Raw genomic sequence first — 25,410 nt, 5'->3', positions numbered from 1 at the left:
AAGTATCATTGTCACAATTGAAATTCAACAGCTGAAAAGCCCTGTCTATCTCCTAATGCAAATTTCTAAACCCTACCTATTTATTTAAAAGTTATTTCACCATGACCTCTTATTACAAATATATGCATTTAACACCTTTACCTTTTTTATCTCTCAACTCTTCCAGACATGTTGTCGCTCTCTGAGGAGGCGGTGATGTAGTTGTATTGTCCACCTCAGGATAATGCTCTGGACAGCTGGGTTCAAATCTGAATTTGTATTCAATAAAAACTTGCAATTAAAAGTTTAATGATGACCACTGTCAATTGTGGTTCATTAGAACTATAGAACCAGATCATTCCTACAGTGCAGATGGAGGCCATTCAACCCATAGAGTCTGCACTGACCCTCTGAAAGAGAACCCTACCTAGGTCCACTCTCTTGCCCTATCCCCACAATCCCATAACCCCACCTTAACTGCACATCTTTGGATTTTGGGAGGAAATCGGTGCACCCGGAGGAAACCCACACAGACACAAGGAGAAAGTACAAACTCAACATAGATCGTAACCCAAGGCTGGAATTGAAGGTGAGGTCCCTGGCGCTGTGAGGCAGCAGTGCTAACCACAGTGCTACCATGCTGCCAATTCAGAGTGTAATCAGCTTGCACTATGTATAATGTGGAAAAATATGTACTTATCCACTTTGGCAAGAAACTTCGAAACATGGAAAATAGGAGCAGGAGTGACCATTTGGGCTTTGAGTCTGCTTTGCCATTCATTACAATCATGCTGATCATTCAACTCAATAACCTGTTCCCGCCTTCCGCCTATATCTCTTGATCCCTTTCACCTCAAGAGCTATATCTAACTCCTCTTGAAAACATACAATATTTTGGCCTCAACTACATTCTATGCTCGCGTATTTCACAGGCTCACCACTCACTGGGTGAATAGATTTCTCCTCATCTCAGTCTGAAATGGTCTATCCTGTATCCTCAGACTGTGACCCCTGATTCTAGATCTCCCACCATTGTAAACATCCTTCCAGCATCTGCTGTCATGGATTTGCCCAGCAACACATAGAAATCTGCCTAATAACAGCAGTAACATGAATGTTAACAAGACATGATGGGATGTGATCTGCCCAGAAACAGGTGTCATGTGTCTGCCCAACAACAGGTGGAAATCTGCCTAGCAACAGCAATAGTCAGCATTGGAAAGGCATAATAAGATGTGATTTTAACTGTAATAAGGTCAGATGTCTAGACGAATGATATATAGTTTCCAACACCCTCAGAGGCAGAGAGACCAAAACTGCATATAATACTCCTGGTGGGATCTCGCCAAGGCCCTGTATAATTGCATCTACTCCTGTACTCAAATCCTCTAGCTATGAAGGGCAACATATAATTTGCCTTCTTTATCATGGTGCACCTGCTTGCTTACCTTCAGCATCTGGTGTACGAGGACACCCAAATTTCATTGCACATTCCTCTCTCTCAATTTGTAGCTATTCAGATAAGAAACTGCCTTCCTGTTTTTTCTACCAAGGTGGATAACCTCACATTTATCCACACAATACTGCATTCACCCACTTGTCCAAATCACATTGAAGCATCTCTAGAAAAACAGCATATTATTAAAATGGTGAGAGATTGGATAGCTCTGAGGGATCTGGGTGATTTTGCAAATGAATCACAAAAATTTAGTATGCAGGTACAGCATGTGATAAGGAAGGCAAATGGAAGCTTTATTGCAAGAGGAATGGAATGTAAAATATGTTTTGCCAGAATAGTATCTTCTTCTTGGGCAGTCCCTCAGAGTCGAGGATGACTTGCTTCCACTCCGGAGAAATGGGTTCTGCTGTAGGTGAAAATTCCCAGCCTGGATCCGCAGAGTCTGCCACAGATTTGGCAGGTGGTGCTTGATGAAGTGGCTGGGTGGGACACTCTGGATTCTGTGCACTCCTTCAGCATGGTAGCACAGTGGTTAGCACTGTGGCTTCACTGCACCTGGGTCCCAGGTTCGATTCCAGGCTTGGGTCATTGTCTTTGCGGAGTCTGCACGTTCTCCCTGTGTCTGCGTGGGTTTCCTCTGGGTGCTCCGGTTTCCTCCCACAAGACCTGAAAGATGTGCTATCAGGTATTTTGGACATTCTGAATTCTCCCTCCGTGTACCCGAACAGGCGCCGTAATAGGGCGACTAGGGGCTTTTTGCGGTAACTTCATTGCAATGTAAACATACTTGTGACAATAAAGATTATTATTATATTATTATTATTTACACTTGACTTCCGCACCAGTGGTATAGGAATAGTATAGGATGTCGGTGGAATCACATCTGGAGTACCAAGTAAAGAATTCTGTGTAAATTGCTCATATTAACATGTGGCCCAAATTAATTTGTGCAAGATTCTAAATTAGAAAGTAAAGGAGAGCTACTTCCATGCCATAATGGATGCAGGGTGTGCAATTAGGGAGATTAAAAGCATTCAATCAGTCATTCATGAATTAATGCAAAGGAATGTTCAAGTGAAATAGTCACTCACACTCTCATGGTGTGGGTAGTCAAGTTAGTCCCCATGTATTGCAGCTTTATTGATTACAAATGCAGAAGAAATAAGGCACTTGCATTTATTTATTTTATTCATTTGCAGTATGTGGGCGTCACTGGTTCGGCCAGCATTAATTGCCCATCACTAGTTGCCCTTCAGAAGGTGGTGGTGAGCTGCCTTCTTGAACCGCTGCAGTCCCTGCGTTGTAAGTACACCGATTGTGCTGTTAGGGAGGGAGTTCCAGGATTTTGCCCCAGCAACAGTGAAGGAACAACGGAATATTTCCAAGTCGGGGTGGTGAGTGATTTGGAGGGGAACCTCCAGGTGGTGGGGATCCCAGGTATCTGCTGCTTTTATCCTTCTAGATGGTAGCGGTTGTGAGGTTTGGAAGGTGCTGCCTGAGGAACCTTGGTGAGTTATTGCAGTGCATTCTGTAGATGGTACACATGGCTGCCATTGATTGTCGGTGGTGGAGATTTAGAAAGTTTGTGGAAGGGGGAGCAATCAAGCAGGCTGCTTTGTCCTGGATGAGTGCAGCCCAACAACACTCAAGAAGCTCGACACCATCCAGGACAAAGCAGCTCGCTTTGAGAGTATTCCATTACACACCTGAGTGGTGCCTTTTAGAAAGTGGATAGACTTTAATGACCTCAGGATATCCTAAAGTACTTCACAACCAATTAAATACTTTCAAAACTATTTAATTTTGGCATTTATGCTGTTTTCCTGAGGTTCTTTTGCTGGATTTCCAGTAGCCAATTGAGACGACCCATGTGGAAATACTACCACGATGTTAGATTTTGGATAAGTGTCAATCACGATGCAGAAGTTAGTAAACATGTCCTCACAATATTACAGTTCAAATCTATGACACTTCTGTCAGTAACTTCATTGCAGCCTAATGTGACACTAATAAAGATTATTACTATAGCACTGTAGAACATCACAAGCAAAGAAGGGTCATAGCGAATTGGGTTTAATCTAATATCAAGCATCTTCGAAAGTTTTAATTTAAAAGGGTATGTCATGGCAGGAGAACCCAAATACTTGGTTTGTTCCTCTGGGAGGCCAGGAACATTTCCAGTGCCCGGAGCCAGCATGTGTCCACGAAGTGTCTCCAGCTACAGCTCCTGGAAGCCCTCGTTTCAGAACTGGTGCGGCAGCTGGGGACACTGTGGAGCAGCCGTGAGGTGGAGAGTGTCATGGATAGCACGTATAGAGGGGTGGTCACAACGCAGGCTCAGACTCCACAGGTAGGAAGGGAATGGGTTATCACCAGGCAGAGCAAGAGAGCTCGGCAGGCAGTGCAGGAATCTCCTGTGGCCTTTCCCCTGCAAAACAGATGCACCGTTTTGGAAACTGTTAAGGAGAATGACCTCTCAGGGGAAAGCAGCAACAGCCAAATTCATTGCACCGTCATTGGTTCTGCTGCAGAGGGGAGGAGTAAATTGTGTGGAAATGCAATAGTTGCCTCCCTGATGCTAGGGTCAAGGATGCCTCGGAGCGGTTACAGGATATTTTGGAGGGGGAGGGTGAACAGCCAGTGGTCGTGGTGCACACAGGTAACAACAACATAGGTTAAAAAAAAAGGTATGAGATCCTGAAAACAGAATTTTGGGAGTTACGAAGAAAGTTGAGAAATCAGACCTTAAATGTAGTGAACTCAGGATTACTACCATGTGCTAGTCAGAGTAGAAATAGTAGGATGTTTCGGATGAATATGTGACTAATGAGATGATGTGACGGGGAGGGTTTCAGATTCTTGGGGCATTAGGACTGGTTCTGGGGGAGGTAGGACCTTTACAAACTGTACCGGTTACACCTAGACAGGATCGGGACTGATGTCCTTGGATGGGTGGGTGGAGGGATGTGTGGGGGGGGGGGGGGGGGGGGGGGGTACTTGCTCAAGAAGTTGGGGAGGGTTTAAACTAATATGGCAGAGGGATGGGAACCTATGTAAGGATTTTGTGGTTTTTCAAGAAGAAGAGAAAAAGACTGAAAGGAAAATCAGAAAAATGACAGGCAGAGAAATCAAGGGCCTGTATCAGACAATAACACTGTAAGAAATAGTAGGGACAGGACACAGCATGTTAAAAGGACTAGCCTTAAGGTTTTGTACATGATTGTGTGAAGCATTCAAAATAAAATGGATAAATTTGTTGCACAGATAGATGTAAAGGGGAATGATATAATTGGGATTAGGGAGACATGGCTCCAAGGTGACCAAGGATGGGAACTAGTCATTGAGGGTTACTCAGTTTTTAGGAAGGACAGACAGAAAGGAAAAGGTGGTGGAGTTGCATTGTTGATTAAAGAAGGTATTGGTACAATATTGAGGAAAGATATTAGTACAGATTATGTAGAATTTGTCTGGGTCAAGTTGAGAAACATCTAGCTGTGAGGAGGATGCAGAGATGATTCAGCGGGATTTGGACGGGCTGAGTGAATGGGCACATGCATGGCAGATGCAGTAAAATGTGGATAAATGTGAGGTTATCCACTTTGTTTGCAAAAATAGAAAGGCAGGCTATTATTTTAATGGGTGTAAATTGAGAGAGGTGGATATTCAGTGAGACCTTGGTGTCCTTGTGCATCAGTCGCTGAAAGTAAGCTCGCAAGTACAGCAGACAGTAAATAAGGTTTGTTGGCCTTCAAAGGGAGAGGATTTGAGTACAGGAATTGAAATATTTTACTGCAATTGTATAGGGCATTGGTGAGGCCACACCTGGAGTATTGTGTGCAGATTTGGTGTCCTTGCCTGAGGAAGGATGTTCTTGCTGTGGAGGGGGTGCAGGGAAGGTTTACCAGGCTAATTCCTGGCATGGTGGGACGAGAAAAGCACTTGCAGGAGGACTGGATTAATAAAGGAACTTCTATTGTCAGCACTATGAATGTTCATTTAGTATTTCAAAATTGAAGCCTGGAGTTAGTTCTGTAGTTCTAACACTTGTGCCTTTAAAGTTGAGGTGATTAATGCACTATCTGGATGTGAATGCAGTTATGAAATAAAAATCGTGAAATAAAATGTTGGATTGCTGGATACTCTCAATCTCAAAGCGCTGAAATTGTTAAGTTCAAACACAGAATGTTCTGATTAAGTGGACGAAGCATGACAATATCCAACTAGGCATTATTTAAGAGTGTAGTACATGTTTCCTGAGGGCATTGCACAGAGTGGGTGGCATGGTAGCACAGTGGTTAGCACTGTTGCTTCACGGCAGCAGGGACCCGGGTTCGGTTACCGGTTTGGGTCACTGCCTGTGCGGAGTCTGCACGTTCTCCTCGTGTCTGCGTGGGTTTCCTCTGGGTGCTCCGGTTTCCTCCCACAAGTCCCGAAAGACTTGCTTGTTAGGTGAATTGGACGTTCTGAATTCTCCCCCAGTGTACCTAAACAGGCTCCAGAGTGTGGCGACTAGGGGATTTTCACAGTAACTTCATTGCAGTGTTAATGTAAGCCTATTTGTGACACTAATAAAGATTATTATTATTAACTATGACCAGTAAAAAGGAAATAGGCCCACAGGTGTGCAGTTTGTTTATTTGATTTATAGCCATTTTGCACCAATCATATTAATATGTTCAAATTTCCTTCAAATTATTTTTAGCAAATTTAGCAGCATAAAAACACATCAAAACAAGTAAACAATCAGAAACCAAAGAAAATTTAGAACATATGTCATCTGCCTTCTTTAAGCCTTTTTAAAATCTTAATGTTATAGCAGAAGGAGGTCATTCGACCCATTGAGTCTGCTCTGACTCTCTGAAAGAGCACCCTATCTAGGCCCACTCCTTACCTGCACACATTTGAACTTTGGGAGGGAACCGGAGCACCAGAAGAACCCACACAGACACTGGGGGAAAGTGCAAGTTCCACACAACCACCCAAGGTTGGAATTGAACCTGGGTCCCATGGGCTCTGAGGCAACAGTGCTGACCACTGTGCCACCATGCCACCCACTGTACTACCCATCCATGAGTGTCTGCGTCAGAGGACAGTGAGGCTTCTGAATCTCAGTCCAGCGTCCCCTCTATCCCATGAAGGAGTACCTGAAGGGAAGAGAATTGGCAGGAGCACGCAGCCCAGGGCCCTCACCCAGAGGACCCTCGGGTTGTCCAGCCCATCTGACACCCACTTCCCTCTGAGCAACACACCTCCAGCTCTGGACATTGAGGAGGGTAACACTGCAACACCCGTGCTGCCTGAAAAATTAGGCCAGGACACCCAATGTCCAGACCCCCAGGGGACGCCTGCCAGATATTCTCAGATAACAGGACTTGGAAGGCAGCAGACTGCCTCAACCTCAGCTCTTTTTCTTTATTCGTTCTTAGGATATGGGCACCGTTGGCTGGGCCAGGTTTTGTTCCCCACCCCTAATTTCCCTAATTCTCCTTGAACCTAGTGGCTTGCTAGGCTATTTCAGAGGGGGACAGTTAAGATTCAACTGCATTTTTGTGCCTGGAGTTGTGCCTGGACAGCAGATTTCCTTCCCTGAAGGACATTAGTGAATGACAATGGATTCATTTTCACAAATATAATTTAAGTCCCAGGTTGTTTTAATTGAATTCAAATTTCACCATCTGCCATGGTGGGATTCGATCCCTGGACCCCAGAGCATTATCCTGGGTCACTGGATTACTAGTCTAGAGATAATACCACCACGCCACCGCCTCCCCATCCAGAGGGGCTGCAATGAGAAGCCTAAGCATTGATGTACAGCTCTGGATGCTGGGGATACACTTAGACGCAGTGGGAGGGATGGAAAAGTAAGAAACAGTTAGCATCTAGTGGGCATGGGTGAACCTAGGCATGAGTTAAGATAAATCACCATGGTAATATAGCACTTGTATCCACCAGCTGATCCTCCTCCCTGTCATTTCATGGTGCCATCCTCACCAAACGCCCACTCCCACTCTGCACTTCATCCGTGTGACGCATGAGAATGGCAGCGCAATGTTTCTCCCACCTCCCACACTGATGATCATTGAAGACGTGCTGCTGCTGGCAGTACCCCACTCCACTCTCTCCCCCCCCCCCTCCCCCAACATCACCGCTTAGGCCAACCCCCGGAGGTTAGTTGGAGGAACACACTGGGGCTCCTGACCTCGAAGGGAGCTGCAGATGACAGCCCATCCTACATCTCTGAACCTCATGATAAGCCCACTCATTAGCAGGACACATATAGCTCCCTGTGAGGCAAGCCTCAGACATATAACTGAGGACGAGAGGACCTTCACTCTCTTCAATGCAAGTCATCATCATTCTCCCGCAGAGTCCAGCCGATGGCTTTTGCGCCCTGCCCATGGTATCGTACACCATGACATGAACCTTCCTCTGATGAGATGTCACACCCCACGGCGGGAGAGGCTTCTCACTCCCTAGGCCTGCTCGCCCCAATTCGAAAGACTATGAGAATGTCTCTAGCTTGTCGGCCCATGCGGGCCCAGGCCATGGCCCATGGTCCTTCCTTCTCCTCCACGGGTTTTTCCTTGCTGCCCTCCTTGACCTCCTCATCAGAGGAGATGTGGTGTTCTTCCATCTCCTCCTGGACCAGCTGGTTTCTCCTCTGCAGCGTTGCCCAGAGCGTAGCAGACCACAATTATGCATGATGACCTCTGATCGCTGAATTCAGGGCACCCCCCCTCAACCGGTCCAGGCACCGAGCTACATCTTGAGCAGTCCAGTCACCTGCTTCACCAGCACGCATGTTGAAGCATGAGACTCATTGTAGAGATTCTCCCCATTTGTTAATAGCCTCATTACAGGCGTAATAGGCCACGTGCTGTGTGGGTACCACCTGTGCCCAAGGATCCATCCCTCCAGTTGCTTCTCTCCCTCAAATACGTCTGGGATCTGAGAGAACCCCAAGAACTAATTGTTGTGGACGATCCCCAGGCACAGCTGCATGATGCGCATTGTGTGATCACAAACGAGTTTGACTTTGAGAATGCGGTTTCCCTTGCGGATCATGAATGGTGGCGTATGATGCCATGGAGGCCTCAGGGCTATGTGGGTGAAAGCTATCAAGCCCTCACCTTAGGGCATAACAGATAAGTGGGCAAAGCCCTGGCTCACCTTACCTGACTAAGCCTCACACTCTCCCCTTTCACATAACCACATCTCCACTGTTGTCCCTCTCAACTTCATCATGGTGAGGTGCCTGGAACATCAAGAGTCTCAGTGACACCCTTTCCCTGACCATTCCCCAACCAGACCCAAACCTTGCTCTAGGTGTCAGGGCATTTGAGTGAATGCATGGGACCAGCAGCTACATCCATAATGGGAGCCTCAAAGATGTCCCCTCTCATGACCTTGAATGGGATGAGTGATGATAGACTTTATCATGAAGGTAAACACATTGGGGTATACATCAGTGTAATCTGTATAATGCTAACGCTTGTATGTAGAGTTCAATGCTTGGGGATAATACTTCCAAAGGGTTAAGAGCTTGGCTCCAATCCGTAGAACTGATGTGTAGGTCTGCAGGTTCCATTGGCACAGCCGAGTAGTCAATGATGGGTGAGGTAGAAAATTGGGAAAAATTACTGAATCTTGTGGCAGACGAGGCACAGCTGATTAGAGTGAAGCCTGCAATTAGCATGACAAGCACATACCTAGAGGGCACCCTTATTCTTCCAGTTCACAGCCCAACACACTAATTCTTGACAGTCAAACTTCCCTGACAAGTGGTTTTGAAATTCCATACAGCTTAACCCCTTTGTCCTCACAGTGTTGGCTGAGAGTGGGATTCTACTCACATAGCAGCTATGCTCTCCCAAAGGAAAAGGTCTTCATTTCTCATGAGGCATAATGCAACCCAATCATGCATGAGCAGGGTTGCAACCCATTCATGCATCCCCACTTTGCCCTTGCAGCCAGGCCACTCATGGAACCCCGCCCAGGAAGCTCACAGTCGCCCCCAGTGCTGAGTCTCTGTATTTATTTTTAATAAATTTAGATTACCCAATTATTTTTTCCAATTAAGGGGCAATTTAGTGTGGCCAATCCAACTACTCTGCACATTTTTAGGTTGTGGGGGTGAAACCCACGCAGACACGGGGAGAATGTGCAAACTCCACACGGACAGTGACCCAGAGCCGGGATCGAACCTGGGACCTCAGCGCCGTGAGGCAGTTGTGCTAACCACTAGGCCACCGTGCTGCCCTGAGTCTCTCTATTAACCGCTCACCCACTTTCCAGCTCAAATAAGAATGGGCACTGCCTCAGCTGCGATTTGAGCATATGCCCAGTAAGGAGGGCACAGGAATTGATGCCTGCATGCCAGCCTCCAAACCCCCTTAAAACAAGAGGTGCCCAGAAATAAAGGGAAGATAAGGCCTGCTAGCAACACTAATCCTGAGATTACAAGATAAACCCCAGTCCCAGCCCGAGTTGAACCCCTCTGTCCTCCCAGCGTCCTCTCTGGTGCATCCTGAGCAATGAACACCCTGGTGATTTATGGCTGCCTGAACGCTCACCCCTGATATCCCCCTTGTTTATGTAAACCTGCTGTAAATGGCATCAGTGTGATGTCACGCCGGTGCCCTTTGAGTATTCAGAAATGGGAAAAGGTCGAGAGTGAGGGCTCACAAATGACATGTTAATGTGTTGAAATTAGGTTCCCTGTCCCTGCAGAGTGATTAGCACCCCTCCACCGGAGAGGGGCGGGTAGAAAATCGCAAATCCCAATCACACCAGAGAGAATCGCATTTCCCGATTCTTTACGGATTTTGAGCTTGCGCTGTGTTCCTCACTGATGGTTACAGTGGGCTCAAAATCACCCCCCAATATATGCATTGAAAAATCGGCATGTTGGCTGGTAAAATTAATGATCCCTTGTGCTAGAAATCTCAAAACGCACAGACTGTGAACGTTCATCTGCTTTTGTCTGTCATAGTCAGTGTGACCACAATTTCCTGTCATTTGTCAATGAGGCTCCCTTTTAGCAGTGGTTACTTCGAAAATAGGTTGTTCCTTGAAAGCTCAAAGTATCCTTAATATGCAAATATTCGTAAGTAAAGTCACCGTAGTCCCAGATGACCAGAAGCTGCTTTCCCCTTTGAGGGGGATAGCTGACTGGTGATGGTTTAACCTGAGGATCAGCACACCTCAGGCAAGGGGCAAGATTGAGGAGGCAGGGCCTTCAGGAATAACCTCAGCCAGTACAAGAATTGAGTCTGTGCCTCGCTCTGCATCACAAACCAGCTGTCCAGCCAACTGAACTAAACCAACCGAATTGCAATTAATCACTGTAATCCAATCAAGGAGGCCGCTCTTGTGGGTTAATTTGAGTTAGTGGTGCTTTTTTACCTGGTGTAAATGCAATGTCAAAAATACAGGCAGTGTTAAATGAAGCAACAGAGACTGGCACTGTCACACCAATTTGTTTGAAATTGTGAAGATTGAACATTTTCCAAGTAGATTTACGCTGTCATATAGCCTGATCTACAAAGCCAGGTCTGTTTTTACAGTGTTTCATGAAAATAGAAAAAAACAAGCACATTTCATGGATCAGCACTTCAGTTATGCCTGGCCATGGGAACAGAATCCCACTGCATTGCTAAAACTAGGTAGTTCATGGCAAGAATATATCTGTTCGATTTGTTGAGGACTAAATTTTAATTTCAAGCTCTGGAAGGAAGTTTTATGTTTAATACTTTATGAACGTTTTCCAGGTTGATGTTTTAATACTTCACTTTTTACTGCTTACCAGTGTGAATTACTGTAGCTGTGAATAAACATATTTGATTGTTTCACATGTTACAATAATTGTTTTGCATGGCTGACTTCCATATCCTAAAGTGTTGTGAGACATACTGTGATTCCTGCTTATGATTCGGTCACAATAACAAGTTCAGTGGTTTTCGTGCCAGGCTATTCTAGATTATGATGTGAACAGGTTTACAGGGAGCGCAGGCCTGCTGACATAAACAGGTTCCTTTCATTGCGCACAAAAAATATCTGCAGTGAGACCAAATTGGAAAAAAATAACCCCTTTAATAAAAAGAGGTGAATAAATATCTATGAAAGGATTAAATTGATAATTATGAGGATGGACACAATTACTCATTATTGTAAACACCTTGGGATGTTGAAAGGTACAATGTAAATACAAGTTATTATTGTTGTTGGTTAAGTACTGTGTGGAAAGGAAGTGATCAGAGGTGGTATGTGCGTTTTAAGGTTTAGCTAAACTTCGAGGCGAGATTCCCTCTCCGCCAGCCTTGTTTTCTGGCGCGGCACTCCCTTGCTGGCAGCGGGATTCTATGTTCCCGCAGCCGGCCAATGGGGTTTCCCATTGTGGCCACCCAACCGGGGGCATGGGTGCGTTACCGGCGAAGGGGCACTTATCCACAGAGATTAAATCCCTCCACCACCATGCACAATGGCAGCGGTGTGTACAGTGTACCACCTACAAGATGCACTGCAGAAACTCAACGAGGCACCTTAGGCAGTACCTGCCAAACTCACCACCACCATCATCTAGAAGGACAGGGGCAGCAGACATGTGGGAAAACCACCACATGGAAGTTCCACTTCGAGCCACTCACCATCTGTTGTTGGATCAAATTCCTGCTACTCCTTCTCTAACAGCACTGTGGGTGTACTATATCAAGTGGACTTAAGTGGTTCAAGACAGCAGGTCATCATCGCCTTCTTGAAGGCAATTAGAGATGGACAATAAATGTTGACCCTGCCAGCGATGGCCGCATCCTGTGAATGAATACAAAAAACTCTTGCCCAAGTACCCCAGTATTCAAAGACTTTTGATTCTACATGGCAGGGCTTCGGTAAAACAAGTAAAACATTATTCAAATTTACATAATTATCTCCCTTTATCTTCTACAGATCTGGGGAGGAACTGTTCAAACTGATGAAACGTTGTTGGCTACTCTTTGTGGAAACATTTCTCCTGGGCCTGTCATTGCACCAGCTAATGTTGTGACAGTCAAGTTCCAGTCTACAGGCAGTGTTGGAAGTGGATTCTCAGCATCTTTCACCAACCGTACGTCTTTATTTTTAAAACCTTAAAATATTTATAACTAACGTATTTTGTATAGATTTTAGCATTGAAATTAATTTTCAGTTACTTCCAGAACATTTCTCAGCAAACCACGTATTTTGAGCATTATTAATTCTTCTTTTCAGCTAGAATCAAGATCTTAGAAAATCTGACATATTAACTGAAATATCTCCTGTATGAGCTACTCAGCTCGGCTCACTCCTCTGCCTTCTTCTGTAGATAATTACCCAATTCCCCTTTGAATGATTGAATCCACCTCCACTATACTCTAGAGTTGAGCATTCCAGATCTGCTCACAGCATTAAAAAGATTTTCTCCATGTTGCAGTTTCTACTTTGCCAATCACCTTAAAACGGTATCCCCCAATTCTTGACTTTTCCATCATCTACTTTGTCCAGTCCTCTCATGCTTTTGAGCATTTCTACCAAATCTCCTCTCAACCTTCTCTTTTCTACAGGAAACAGACCCAGTTTTTCCAATCTCTTGTTATTGTAGGGTCATCTTAGAATCTGGTGGGTGTCTTGCGCGCAGCAAGAGATCTGGCAGGAGGCAAAGATCCTTTTGCAAAGTTTATATTTGCATACTCAACTATAAACAGGATTACATAGCACTAGGACAGAGATACTGCTCATCTCTCAAATTCTCCTCATCCTCTTCTGTGTGACATCATTATCATAACATATAGCGTCTTAAGCACATGCTCAGTAGCTATTGTTGGAGTAATGTTTGAGTTAACCCTTTGCACAATATATCCTTGAAACTGAAGTCTCAAAGTGTTGGTAGACTCCGACTTCTCAATATTAGTTAGTCTGTGGTGAGGGCAAGAGTGAGTAATAGTCATGCACTTCTGCACAGAGGAGGGAATATTGGAGAAAGAGTGCCATCAGGCTGTTTGAGCATGTCAGCTTGCTCAGAGCACCATTGCTGGAGGCTTGTCTTGTCCAACTGCTTGTCATCTGCAGGGTGATGTGTCACCCATAGGTATCATGAAAACAAGCAATTCATACCCATGCAAAGATTCAACTGAAAATAATAGGGCATATTTCTCTTTAAACAATTACACTGTATAAACCTAATGTTATCTCAACATAGAGGTACTGAATCATTACATGAAACTGGATTATATGACAACATGTGCTTTCAAAACATTTTTTCAGGATGTGGAGCGAATATCACTGCATCTACAGGTCGTATTATGTCACCCAACTATCCTTACAATTATGACTCTAACTTGAACTGTGAATACCTCATCGATACTTCTAGTCAGCTGTTCGTAATCTTACAATTTGAGACATTTGATGTCGAAGGTATGATTTGGTGATAATTATCCTTACACCCTTGGGACAGAAATTGAAAGTGTAATTAATGAGAGAGCAATCACCATCTGACAAAGAAATTTTCCTGTTGCACACTAATTGGCATCAGTTACAGGCTGTTGCTGCTTGTAGTTATTCCCGCCAGATCTTCTGCCATGCTATGTCACGCTTGTCTGTTTTGAGCCACACTCCCACATCCACTAAGTTCATTGCAACCGCTCTGTGACATTTGCTTACAGTGACATTCGCTTACAGTGGTGCCTGGGTACACCCCTTTAGTGTCACCGAAGGGGTAAGATAATTTCTCAATTGTAGGGCAGCACAGTGGCACACTGGTTAGCACTACTGCTTCATGGCGCCAAGGTCCCAGATTCGATCCCGGCCCTGGGTCACTGTCCGCGTGGAGTTTGCACATTCTTCCTGTGTCTGCGTGGGTTTTGCCCCCACAACCCAAAGATGTGCAGGATAGGTGGATTGGCCATACTAAATTGTCCCTTAATTGGAAAAATGAATTGCTCTAAATTTATTTAAAAAAAGATAATTTCTCAATCGTTCCACAAAACTGCCTCAGGGGTTTGAGCATTTTAATGGTGATTGCAACTTGGGGACTATGAAAGGCAAACGTTTATTGCAAAGGATTTCAACTGTGCAATCAGACAAAATCTGCATCTGGGAAGATATCACTTTTAGCCACCCCTGTGTTTCCCAAGCTGATAGCCTAGTGCTGTCATCCTTGGCTATGGGCCAAGATTCACATTTGATCAAGTTTTGTAATTTTATGTAAAGTAATCTCTATTTGCAACATTAGCAAGTTCCCTGAAGCATTGCTGGTGGTGAGCTGAAGGTGATGCATTTTAATATATTAGAGGTGTTTCAACAAAGTGAGATAGAAATAAGTGTAATTAGCTATAACATAGGAAGCACATAGGATTAAAGTATTACGTGGCATTGCTCATGATAAATTGAGACTTGGGCGCGATTCTCCCAGACAGGGAGAAATCGTAAGGCTGGCGTCAAATCCGGGCGGGTTTGCCGCCAGCCTACCCCTCCCCGACCGGGAACCGATTCTGGTCCCCGGTCAGGGCTAGTATGCCGCGGCCGTGAACTCCGGCATCGCGGGCTTAACAAAATTTGTTAAACTCGCTTGCCAGAGTTTGCGCCGGCTGACGCGTCACATGACGTCAGCCACGCATGCGCGGATTGGAAGACTCCAACCCGCGCATGCGCGGATGACATCATCGCGCATTTGCGGGCCGGGATGCCCCTCAGCCGCCCCGCGAAGTGATACAGCGGGGCAGTGGAAGGACAAAGAGTGCGTGGGAATCGGACCCGCTGCCCGCGATCGGTGCCCACCGATCGCGGGCCCATGACACCCTTGGCACGGCCGTGGTACTGCCGTGCCAATCGGTGCCATGGTTGGCAAGATCGGGACTTTACGGCCGTTTTTACGAACGGCCAGACCAGGTGTGTTTGCCGTTCGTAAAAACGGCCGTAAAGGGCTTGGAACTCAGCCCATCGGCCAGCTGAGAATCGCTGCTCGCCGTAAAAAAACGGCGGCAGCGATTCATATCGGGAGTCGGGCGTGGGGGGGGGAGAATAGCGGGAGAGTGTCGGACTAGCGTGGCCATAAAAATTTACGAACCCCGCTATTCTCTGCACCGTCGTGAGTGCGGAGAATTGCGCCCAGTGTGTTTTCTGGTCCTGCCGGTCTGTGCCATGCTGGTGTTGCTAGGTTTGTGCCTCTTTCCTCTTTCTGTCTCTGTCGTATTTCATACTTTATGTTGGGTGTTTATTTCTGCCCTCATAGCAACTCTTTCCCATCCCTTCTTTTAAATTTTTTTTTCTCAATTAGAGGGCAATTTAGCGTAGCCAATCCACATACCCTGCACAACTTTGGGTTGTGGGGGTGAGACCCTCACAGACACAGGGAGAATGTGCAAGCTCCACATGGACAATGACCCGGGGCTGGGTTAGAACTCAGGTCCCCGGTACCGTGAGGCAGCAGTGTTAAGCACTGCGCCACTATGTCGCCCTGGCCCCATCCCTTCATAATTTAAAACAACAATATCAAATCATTATATTCCATCCTCTGTTCTACCAAAAACAGCCAGTATTATTCCAGGAGTTTGGGTTGTGGGGGTGAGACCCACACAGACACAGGGAGAATATGCAAACTCCACATGGATTTACACCAGCAGATATGTTTCAGTGGAATCCTGAAGATTATGGGGGATGGTTTCCCACCCTGCAGTCACCACAATCCTGGCCCTGTCTGATTGGCAGATTGCTTGGGCAACCACCTAATGTGTAAATTGAAGGTTTGTGTGGTAGGTACTGGCCATTTTACAACAAAACTGAGAGTAGCATATGCAACGCACTCTCTCCAAAGGATAAATTGACAGTTCTGCCGAAGAGGTCAGAGGTGTGCTTCGTTGTGGTACTACGGAGAGCTGGCATGCACCTCTGCCTTCCTCAAATGCAACCTGTGCCACTATTACTGCAACTCTGGCTCTCCCCTCCCACCTCCTGGGTATCAGATCCTACTCACCTTGGATATACATTTTTCTGACCCAGAGCCGAGAGGCCAATCTGGAGCACTCATTCCTGCCCGTCAGCCGAACACTAAGAGGCTTGTCCTCTAAGGGACTGGGCAGCTTGTGGGGATTAATGAACAGGCTGTAGATGGGGCTGGTTGGAATCCACAGTGTAGGAAAAATGACCTCATCATTCACCCCAATGAAGATGGCTCATCAGACGATAAAATTATAAAGAGACTTCTGAAAGCTTAGTTTGTATGCACATTGATGTCACAGCAAAGAAGATAAAGAACCTAACTGAGAGGCGGCCAGATTCACATACGGACTCAGATTTCGTTCTCTAGGATTCAAACTCAGAAACATAAAGAGCCCATCTGAAACATTGCAAAATAGATTGCATTGTTGGCTATTCAATGGAGCAATGGCCGTAAAATTCTATATTGTATTGCAGCAACACAGAAAGGACAGTCATTTCATTGTTCAAATACTTGCAGAGCAGTAAGTAAAGTCGAGTACTTGGCCTCATCCCCATACAAGACTTCAAGTGCATTATTATGCATCATAATCAGAATTCCAGAAGTCTATCGCCAAACCAGCAGCGAGTTCAACTCGGAGTCTATTCTTGGCTTGATGTCTGGCTTGTTGACCAAAATCTCTCACCACTTCAGCAGTCACATTATCCTGGAACTGCTTTTGCGATGTTCCAAGAAAGTATAGCAAAGGCCTTCATTCATGTGGAAAATAAGAACATAAAAGCTATGAATGGGAACAGACAATATGGCCCCCTCTGAACCTGTTCCACCATTTGCTAAAATCATGGATGCTCTTCTACCTCAATTTTAGTTTCCCATCCGAACCCTTTGATATCCTTAGGTGGTGGTGGTGGTGGTGGGGGGAGGGGGGTTGTACTCCTGAGACCCTTGGACATTGGTTTAGAAGTGAGGTGCTGCGGCAAAGTTTTTAGAAATGCCGTCAAAGAGGTGTGGCCATGTGGCCCCGCCTCATCTTGTTTTTCACTGGGGTTGGCCTATGTGCTCTGCCAACATTCCGCCTGGCAGTGTCAGAAAACAGATTCAAATAGTTAATGATTCAATTATCAGCCATTTTATCAGGAAAACCTAATTTTACCAGGGTCGCACAGGATTTACCCAGTGCCTGCAACTCTTCAATTTACACAAGGCAAGCATGCAACAGGAGATCGAAGAGGCATGAATGTTCCATGCAATCTGAATGTTAAATGGGAAAATCTTAAAGCATGGTGTCTTCCAAAGGCAGATGTTTGCCATTTCCTGACTTGCTCCTTTAGACTGCAGTCCCAAGGGTGAAAACAATCAGCTTTTTAGCCTTATGTCACCTCAATTTTGTTCTGTTCCCTTTTTTGTGCCATACATAGAACATAGAACAGTACAGCACAGAACAGGCCCTTCGGCCCTCAATGTTGTGCCGAGCCATGATCACCCTACTCAAACCCACGTATCCACCCTATACCCGTAACCCAACAACCCCCCCTTAACCTTACTTTTATTAGGACACTACGGGCAATTTAGCATGGCCAATCCACCTAACCCGCACATCTTTGGACTGTGGGAGGAAACCGGAGCACCCGGAGGAAACCCACGCACACAGGGGGAGGACGTGCAGACTCCACACAGACAGTGACCCAGCCGGGAATCGAACCTGGGACCCTGGAGCTGTGAAGCATTTATGCTAACCACCATGCTACCCTGCTGCCCCCATCTCAGTGACGCCCTCACAGAAACCATTAGATTTCTAGTGGTTCTTTCAGGCATGGGCATCTACTCAGCAGCCCACCATCCGCAATTGGTTGCCAATTCCAAATTCTTAATTGGGCATCTCCCGGAAGATTGAACCAGCACTTCTGCTGCTGTGGTGGTCAGGCTCACAATCGAGGGTGCGATGAATCCCCATGCAGACCATTAGGAGAACTTCTGGAGGCCGGTGCATTCCCACTGCAGGCCCGAATGCTGGAGATTGCGAGGGAAGCCGGTACGTCTATTTTGGCACAATATGCGTAGGCCCACGAAGGAGGATAATGGATAATGTAGCAAAGAAGGCAGAGACTCTCACTCTTGAAACTTACCCTTTGGAGACAATGGCACTTTGTGTGTCTGAGTCAGACAAACTCCCAAAGAGCTTCTGGAGTTTTGTCCTTTCAGAAGCAGTGGGCACGATTGAACATCCTTGTTGCGCCGGACTTGAGGTTTACGCCATTCGGGACACCTCGCAAGATCTAACGAGATCTCGTGAGACGTCGCAGTCTGGACCTTGCCCTCATTGGGCGGGATTCAGATTTACATATTTCTTAAATATATCTACGCCAGTGTGTCCCAACACCCGCGCCTGGGGTTCCTTGCTGTGACATTGTTCAGCGCTGGTTTCCGCAATTGTGGACCAGGTGTAATGGCACATGGGGGCTCCCAGGTGATAAAAGGCCCCCGGGCCAGCTCTGGGAAGGGTGATACCCTGGCACCCCCAATCAATTTGGGCACCTTGGCACTGCTAGCCTGGCACCTTAGCACTGCCACCTAGGCACTCTGACAGTGCCACCCTGGCAGTGCCCTGCCCACCTGGCAGTGCCACCTGGGCACCCTAGCAGTGCCCAGGGTGACATTTCCAGGGTGGCAGGGTCATTGCCAGAGTGCCAGGTTAGGAGCGCCAAGGTGGCCGTGTGCCAGGGTGTCCTGGGGAATGGGCCCGGGATTGTCCCCGGGAATGGGCCCGGGGGGGGGGGGGGGGTTTGGGGGGTGGGGTGGGGGGTGGGGATGGGGGGGGGGGCTCAAAGACCCCCTAATTGATAAGTTGAAGTATTTTGGGGATCCGGAGGCCTCGGTGGGGGTTGAGAGATCTGAGTGGCATTTAAAGATGGCACATTGATGAAGTGAGGTAAGAGTAGCCTTGGCAGGGCGTTCCCAAAAAACAAAGTTCCATTTGATAGTGGGGTCATTCTCGGTGCTGCAGGGTAAAAGTGGCCAAAACGGGATTGTTGTATTCTGTTAAATCGCACCCAGAATCTACATATCCATCCCAAATGCAAGTGTGTGGTATTTCTCTGGGACACAGAGACCATTCAGCCCCTAATGTTGGAATAATAAAAACCTAAACACTCCCAGCCCACACCCCACTCGCCCCGGGGTTCTCCATGAAAGCCAAACCCTGAGCAGTGGAGCGGGAGTAATATCTTTGTTTGCATTTCTCCATGAAGAGTATGACATTATTTCAGGCAATGCCACAGTAGGAACTACTAGTAGTGGGAATCAAAGTTCCTCCTTGGAAACAATTTGGCTGGCAGCAAACAAAAGAGGCCAATGTCAGTCAGCAGGAATCTGCCAGAGAGCAAAAAACTGGGGAACGTCCAGAAGCCCACAAGGGTGAAATAGCACCCATAAAATTGAACAAAGGCAAGCTTGAATGTAGCACGTCTGGAGTCAAACCAGTGACATTAAAATAGGAACCAGCACCACAGAATATCCCCGAATTGAACATCGATCAGATAATCCCCAGAGCAGGGAAAGAGATAATGAGAGAGATCTGACGTAGTCGAAGAGCCTGAAGGAAGACTGACAGAAACCATCTTTCCAAATTTAAAGAGGGTCCAAAGGAGTCCACACAAAGACAAGCAGATAGGGAGTGAAATGCCACACCTAGCTGGAAAGCCACAAAGGAATATAGCTGAAGCTACACCTCCACTTGAGGGCAGAAGTGTTGAGAGTGCTCACTCTCAAGCCAAAGGCCCGGGCTAGGAAGTCAATGATTGGTTTGGCAGATAGTTTTATTGAAAATTTAAGTGGGGACCAAGGATGTTCCAAAATGGGACCAAAACAATTAAATATGATGCCTCACTCAGTTGAAAAGCCACAGGAAGGTACAGTAGGAGTTGACCATCCATCAGAGGGCAGTAGTGTTCCAAACGAGATAGCGTCTATACCCAACTGAGAGATTCCAAACAGATTGGATCCCATACCCACCCACCTCAGTTCAGAATGGTGAGTCAACCTGAAAGGGTTGCCCACCTCATTCAAAATGATCTGTAACAACCCACCAGGCTCAAGAATTAATATACCCCTACCCAGTTTGAATGCTGGAGAGGCTCCTTACAGAAGGCAGTCTTCCTCTTATTCGGACCCAGAGAGGTTGGCCTAAAATCAGAAGCAGAATGCCCCCCTGTTGTCATGCCAACCCAAAGCACCTAGCAACTGTAACTAGAGCAGCCCAGTGGTGCGAATGCCTGAGCCAGATATGAAATCAAAATCCCTGACAGAGGCCAAAGGTGGTAAACACCACTAGTGATATATTACAGTTACAACGGTAAATCCCTGCCTGCTGGCTCCGCCCAGCAGGCGGCATATAAAAGTGTGTGCTCTCCTGCACTGCAGCCATTCTGGAGGCATAACACCTTGTTCAATAAAGCCTCGATTGTTTCACCATTCTCATCTCTTGGTAATCGACAGTACATCAATTTATTGAATAAGATTTTAAAAGATGGATTTCCTCATCAAGCCTAATCGCCTGCAGCTGAGCCCTCACGCAGCCAATGCCACGTCCACCTTCGACAACTGGCTAGCCTGTTTCAAAGGCTACCTCAGAGCAGCCACTGAAGAACTCTCTGACCCACAGAAGCTCCAAGTCCTCTACTCGCAGGTGAGCCCTGACATTTTTCCCGTCATCCGGATGCACCCACCTACTCCGAAGCGATGACACACCGGTGAATCAAGTGTACACCAGGCACCTCCTGGCCACGAGATAGCAACTCCCCGGGGAGACGATTTCTTGCGGGCCCTACAGATCCTTGGTAGGAACTGTGACTGCCAGGCAGTTTCGACAGTCCAACACACCAAACATTTAATTAGAGATGCTTATGTCATGGGCATGAAGTCTACGTATGTCCACCAGCGACTATTGGAAGGGGGTACGCGCGATCTTGCGGAGACTAGGCAGCTTGCTGATTCATTAGAAGTGGCCTCCCGTAACTTGCAGTCCTACACCCCCGACTGCGTGGCACCCTCGTGGGCATTGTGTGCCCTACCAGCTGCCGACTCCAGCTCACCGCAAGCCTGCGCCGCGCGGCAGCCAGCCAACTCTGGGGAGCCCAAATGTTATTTTTGTGGACAAAGCAAATACCCCAGGCAGCGCTGCCTGGCTCGGAGCACGACCTGCAACGGGTGTGGGAAGAAAGGACACTTTGTTTCCGTTTGCCAGGCCTGGTCGGTCGCCGCTGTTTCCAGACCCGGCATTTCTACACCCCCCAGGGGCGACGCATCTTCCCTTCCGCAAGCCACATGCTGCCCGTGGGCGCGCCATCGTCCCCAGCACAAGCCAGGTGCAGCCTGTGGGTGCTGCCATTTTTGATGCTGCCCGCCATGGGCGCCGCTATCTTCTGCACCATTTTGGACAGCGCCTCAGGCCCCCTGCTCGTCTGACCATTCGCCGCCTACTGCTACTGCCGCCACCGCTGATCAGCCCGGGACCTCCCAGCATCTTCAGCAGCTCGCCTCCATCGCCCTGGATAAGTCTCGGCCCCGCAAACTCACGACCGCTACCACGACCGTGAAGATCAATGGGCACGAGATGACCTGTCTCTATGACTCCGGGAACACAGAGCGTTTCATCCACCCCACTACGGTAAGGCGCTGCTCACTCCCGGTACACCACGTCACCCAGAAAGTCTCCCTGGCCTCGGAATCCCATTCCGTTGAAATCCGGGGGTACTGTATTCCGACCCTCACAGTCCAGGGAGTAGAGTTTAGCAACTTCAGACTCTACGTCCTCCAACAACTCTGCGCTGCCCTGTTGCTCAGCCTGGATTTTCAATGCCATCTCCAAAGCCTTAGTTTGAAATTCGGCGGACCCCTGCCCCCCTCACCGTCTGCGGCCTCACGACCCTTAAGGTCGATCCACCTTCACTGTTTGCAAACCTCACCCCGGACTGCAAACCCGTCGCCATTAGGAGCAGATGGTACAGTGCCCAGGACAGGACAGGACAGAAGTCCAACGCTTCTGCAGAAGGGGATCATTGAGGCCAGCAACAGTCCATGGAGAGCTCAAATAGCGGTAGTGAAGACTGGGGAGAAGCACAGGATGGTCATTGACTACAGTCAGACCATCAACCGTACACGCAGCTCGACGCGTACCCCCTCCCACGCATATCTGACATGGTCAATCAGATTGCGCAGTATCGAGTCTTTTCCACAGTAGACTTGAAGTCCGCCTACTACCAGCTCCCCATCCGCCCGGAGGACTGCCAATACACTGCGTTAGAAGCAGATGGCCGTCTCTATCACTTCCTTAGGGTTCCCTTCAGCTTCACCAATGGGGTCTTGGTCTTCCAGCGAGAGATGGACCGAATGGTTGACCAGTACAGGCTGCGGGCCACCTTCCGTACCTAGATAACTTCACCATCTGCGGCCACGACCAGCAGGACCACGACACAAACCTCCAAAAATTCCTCCATTCCGCCAAACTCCTTAACCTCACCTACAATAAGGAGAAATGCGTGTTCCACACCAACCGCTTAGCCATCCTTGGCTATGTAGTGGAAAGTGGAGTCCGAGGGCCCGGCCACGAACGCCTCAGCATGGACTTCAAAGGGTCCCTTCCCTCCACTGACCGCAACATGTACTTCCTGAACGTGATTGATGTGTACTCCCGGTTCCCCTTCGCCATTCCATGTCCCGACATGACTTCTGCCACGGTCATTAAAGCCCTCCACAGCATCTTCACTCTGTTCGGCTTCCCCACCTACATCCCCAGCGATCGGGGATCCTATTTCATGAGCGATGAGCTACGTCATTTCCTGCTCAGCAAGGGCTTTGCCTCAAACAGGATGACCAGCTACAACCCCCAGGGAAACGGGCAGGTGGAGAGGGAGAACGGGACGGTCTGGAAGACCGTCCTGCTGGCCCTGCGGTCTCAGTCTCCCGCTGGCAGGAGGTTCTCCTTGACGCGCTCCACACTATCTCGTCGCTCCTCTGCACCGCCACTAATGAGACCCCTCACGAATGTGTGTTTGCCTTTCCCAGGAAGTCCACCTCCGGGGTCTCGCTCCCAACATGGCTGACAGTTCCTAGATCCATCCTCCTCCGGAAGCATGTGTGGAGCCATAAATTGACCCCTTGGTCGAGAAAGTCCACCTCCTACATGCAAACCCGCAGTACGCCTACGTGGCACACCCCGACGGGCGCCAAGACACTGTCTCTCTCCGGGACCTGGCACCCACTGGGTCCCCACCCATGACCCCCCACCTGACACTGCTCCTTTACCCCCCCGGTTGCCTCATTTACCCCAGCGCCACCCACCCTCCTTCCAGCGAACCCCACCGCAGCCCCCACCCCAGCAGGATCCGTCCTCCCACTGGATCCACTCAGGGGTGACGAAGAAGAGCACAACATGCTCCCTGAGTCACAGGTGACTATGTCAGCATCCACATCACCACCAGGACTGAGGCGATCGTGGCAGAGGGTCAAAGCCCGCAACAGACTTAATTTGTAATGTTTTTGTCACCCCCGCCGGACTCTTTTTTAACAGGGGGTGAATGTGGTAAACACCACTAGTGATATATTATAGGTCCGACAGTAAATCCCTGCCTGCTGACTCCGCGTATAAAAGTGTGTGCTCTCCTGCGCTACAGCCATTCTGGTTCCAGCTACAAGAGGCGCAACATCTTGTTCAATAAATCCTCGATTGCTTCACCATTCTCGTCTCGTGGTGATTGACGGTACATCACAGCCTAAACACAGATCCTGGGCTGGATTCTCCACTCCCCGACGCCGAAATCAGGGGCGGCACCGGTTTTCGGATTCTCCGCCCCCCCTGAAAAGCGGCATATTCCTTGAGTATGCCGCACCACGTATCCACAGCCTCAAGCCATTGTCTGACGCCCACCCCGCAATGCTCCATCCCCGACCGGCCGAGTTCCCAACGGCGTGGGACATATGTGGCCGCACCCGTCGTGAACTTAGCATGGCGGCTGTGGACTCAGTCCGGCGCCGCCACAGTTGGGGGATGCCGATCTGTGGGCATGGGGGGGCTTTATTCAGGGCTGAGGGCACTGTGGGCGAGCGGTCCGAGGCGCGCGAGCAGCCGAAGGGGGGCATTACTTTTGCGGTCCGGGTCCACGGGCTGAATCCGCCATAAAGCATGGCGCAGCCGCTGCAGGCCACCATCGTGAGCATGCGTGGCCACGGACCTGGAAATGCTTAGGGTCGTATCGGCAGCTAGAGCTGGGAGATCCACGCTGCCTTACTGCTAGCCCCCCAGCAAAACAGCGAATTGGTGACCGTTTTGCGCCAGTTATCCTGGCATAAAACACCTCTGTTTTCAAGCTGACGTGGAGACTTAGTCTCCCAAACGGAGAATCCAGGCCCCCGTGTTTGAACAGCTGAACCCACAGGTTACCAAGGTGAGTAGGGAGGAGGCAAACTGGGCCAGGGCCGTTCAACCTGACGATCAAAGGATCTGGCATTCACTGAGTGAGATATCCAGCTTTTCCCTGCAGATAGCCCCGAGCAGCTGGACCATCACTCACCCACTGACCTATTTTTTTGCTCAGCAACCACAGGGTTAGTGAGGGGACTAAGAGCAAAAATTTGTATATTTTTTATAAAATATATTTTGATTTCCTCATGGCTATTTCTAAAATTGAAAAGACTGGAGAAAGACCTTTAAAAATGGCCTTTAAAAGTGGCTGTCTCTGGCCTGAATTTTGTGCCTGTCTCCTCTACATTGGGGAGACAAAACGCAGACTGGGTGAGTGATTTATGGAACACCTTCACTCAGTCCACAATCAGGACCCCACTGTCGTTTGCCATTTCAACTCACTACCTTGTTCTCATGCTCATATGTCTGTTCTTGGCCTACTGAATACTCCAGTGAAGCTTGATGCCAACCGGAAGAACAATACCTCATTTTCCAATTTGGACTCAACATTGAGTTCAACTACTTTTGACTGGAAACTTTCTCCTCCACCTTGACCTCTTTTTGTTT

The 25,410-nt window shown here is 47.9% G+C and overlaps 1 protein-coding gene across 1 annotated transcript in view; it reads left to right on the top strand.

The window, feature by feature from the left end:
* cubn (cubilin (intrinsic factor-cobalamin receptor)) overlaps nt 1-25,410 on the top strand; it is a 450,080-nt gene that overhangs the window by 324,951 nt on the left and 99,719 nt on the right. The window contains exons 49-50 of the mRNA XM_038796451.1: nt 12,383-12,539; nt 13,715-13,864. Coding sequence (XP_038652379.1) covers nt 12,383-12,539; nt 13,715-13,864 — 307 coding nt within the window. The remainder of the gene's footprint in view (nt 1-12,382; nt 12,540-13,714; nt 13,865-25,410) is intronic.

This window comes from Scyliorhinus canicula, chromosome 5 (assembly GCF_902713615.1).
Source record: "Scyliorhinus canicula chromosome 5, sScyCan1.1, whole genome shotgun sequence".
In the NCBI taxonomy this organism is placed as follows: Eukaryota; Metazoa; Chordata; class Chondrichthyes; order Carcharhiniformes; family Scyliorhinidae; genus Scyliorhinus; species Scyliorhinus canicula.
This window is presented reverse-complemented; position numbering and strand designations above follow the sequence as displayed.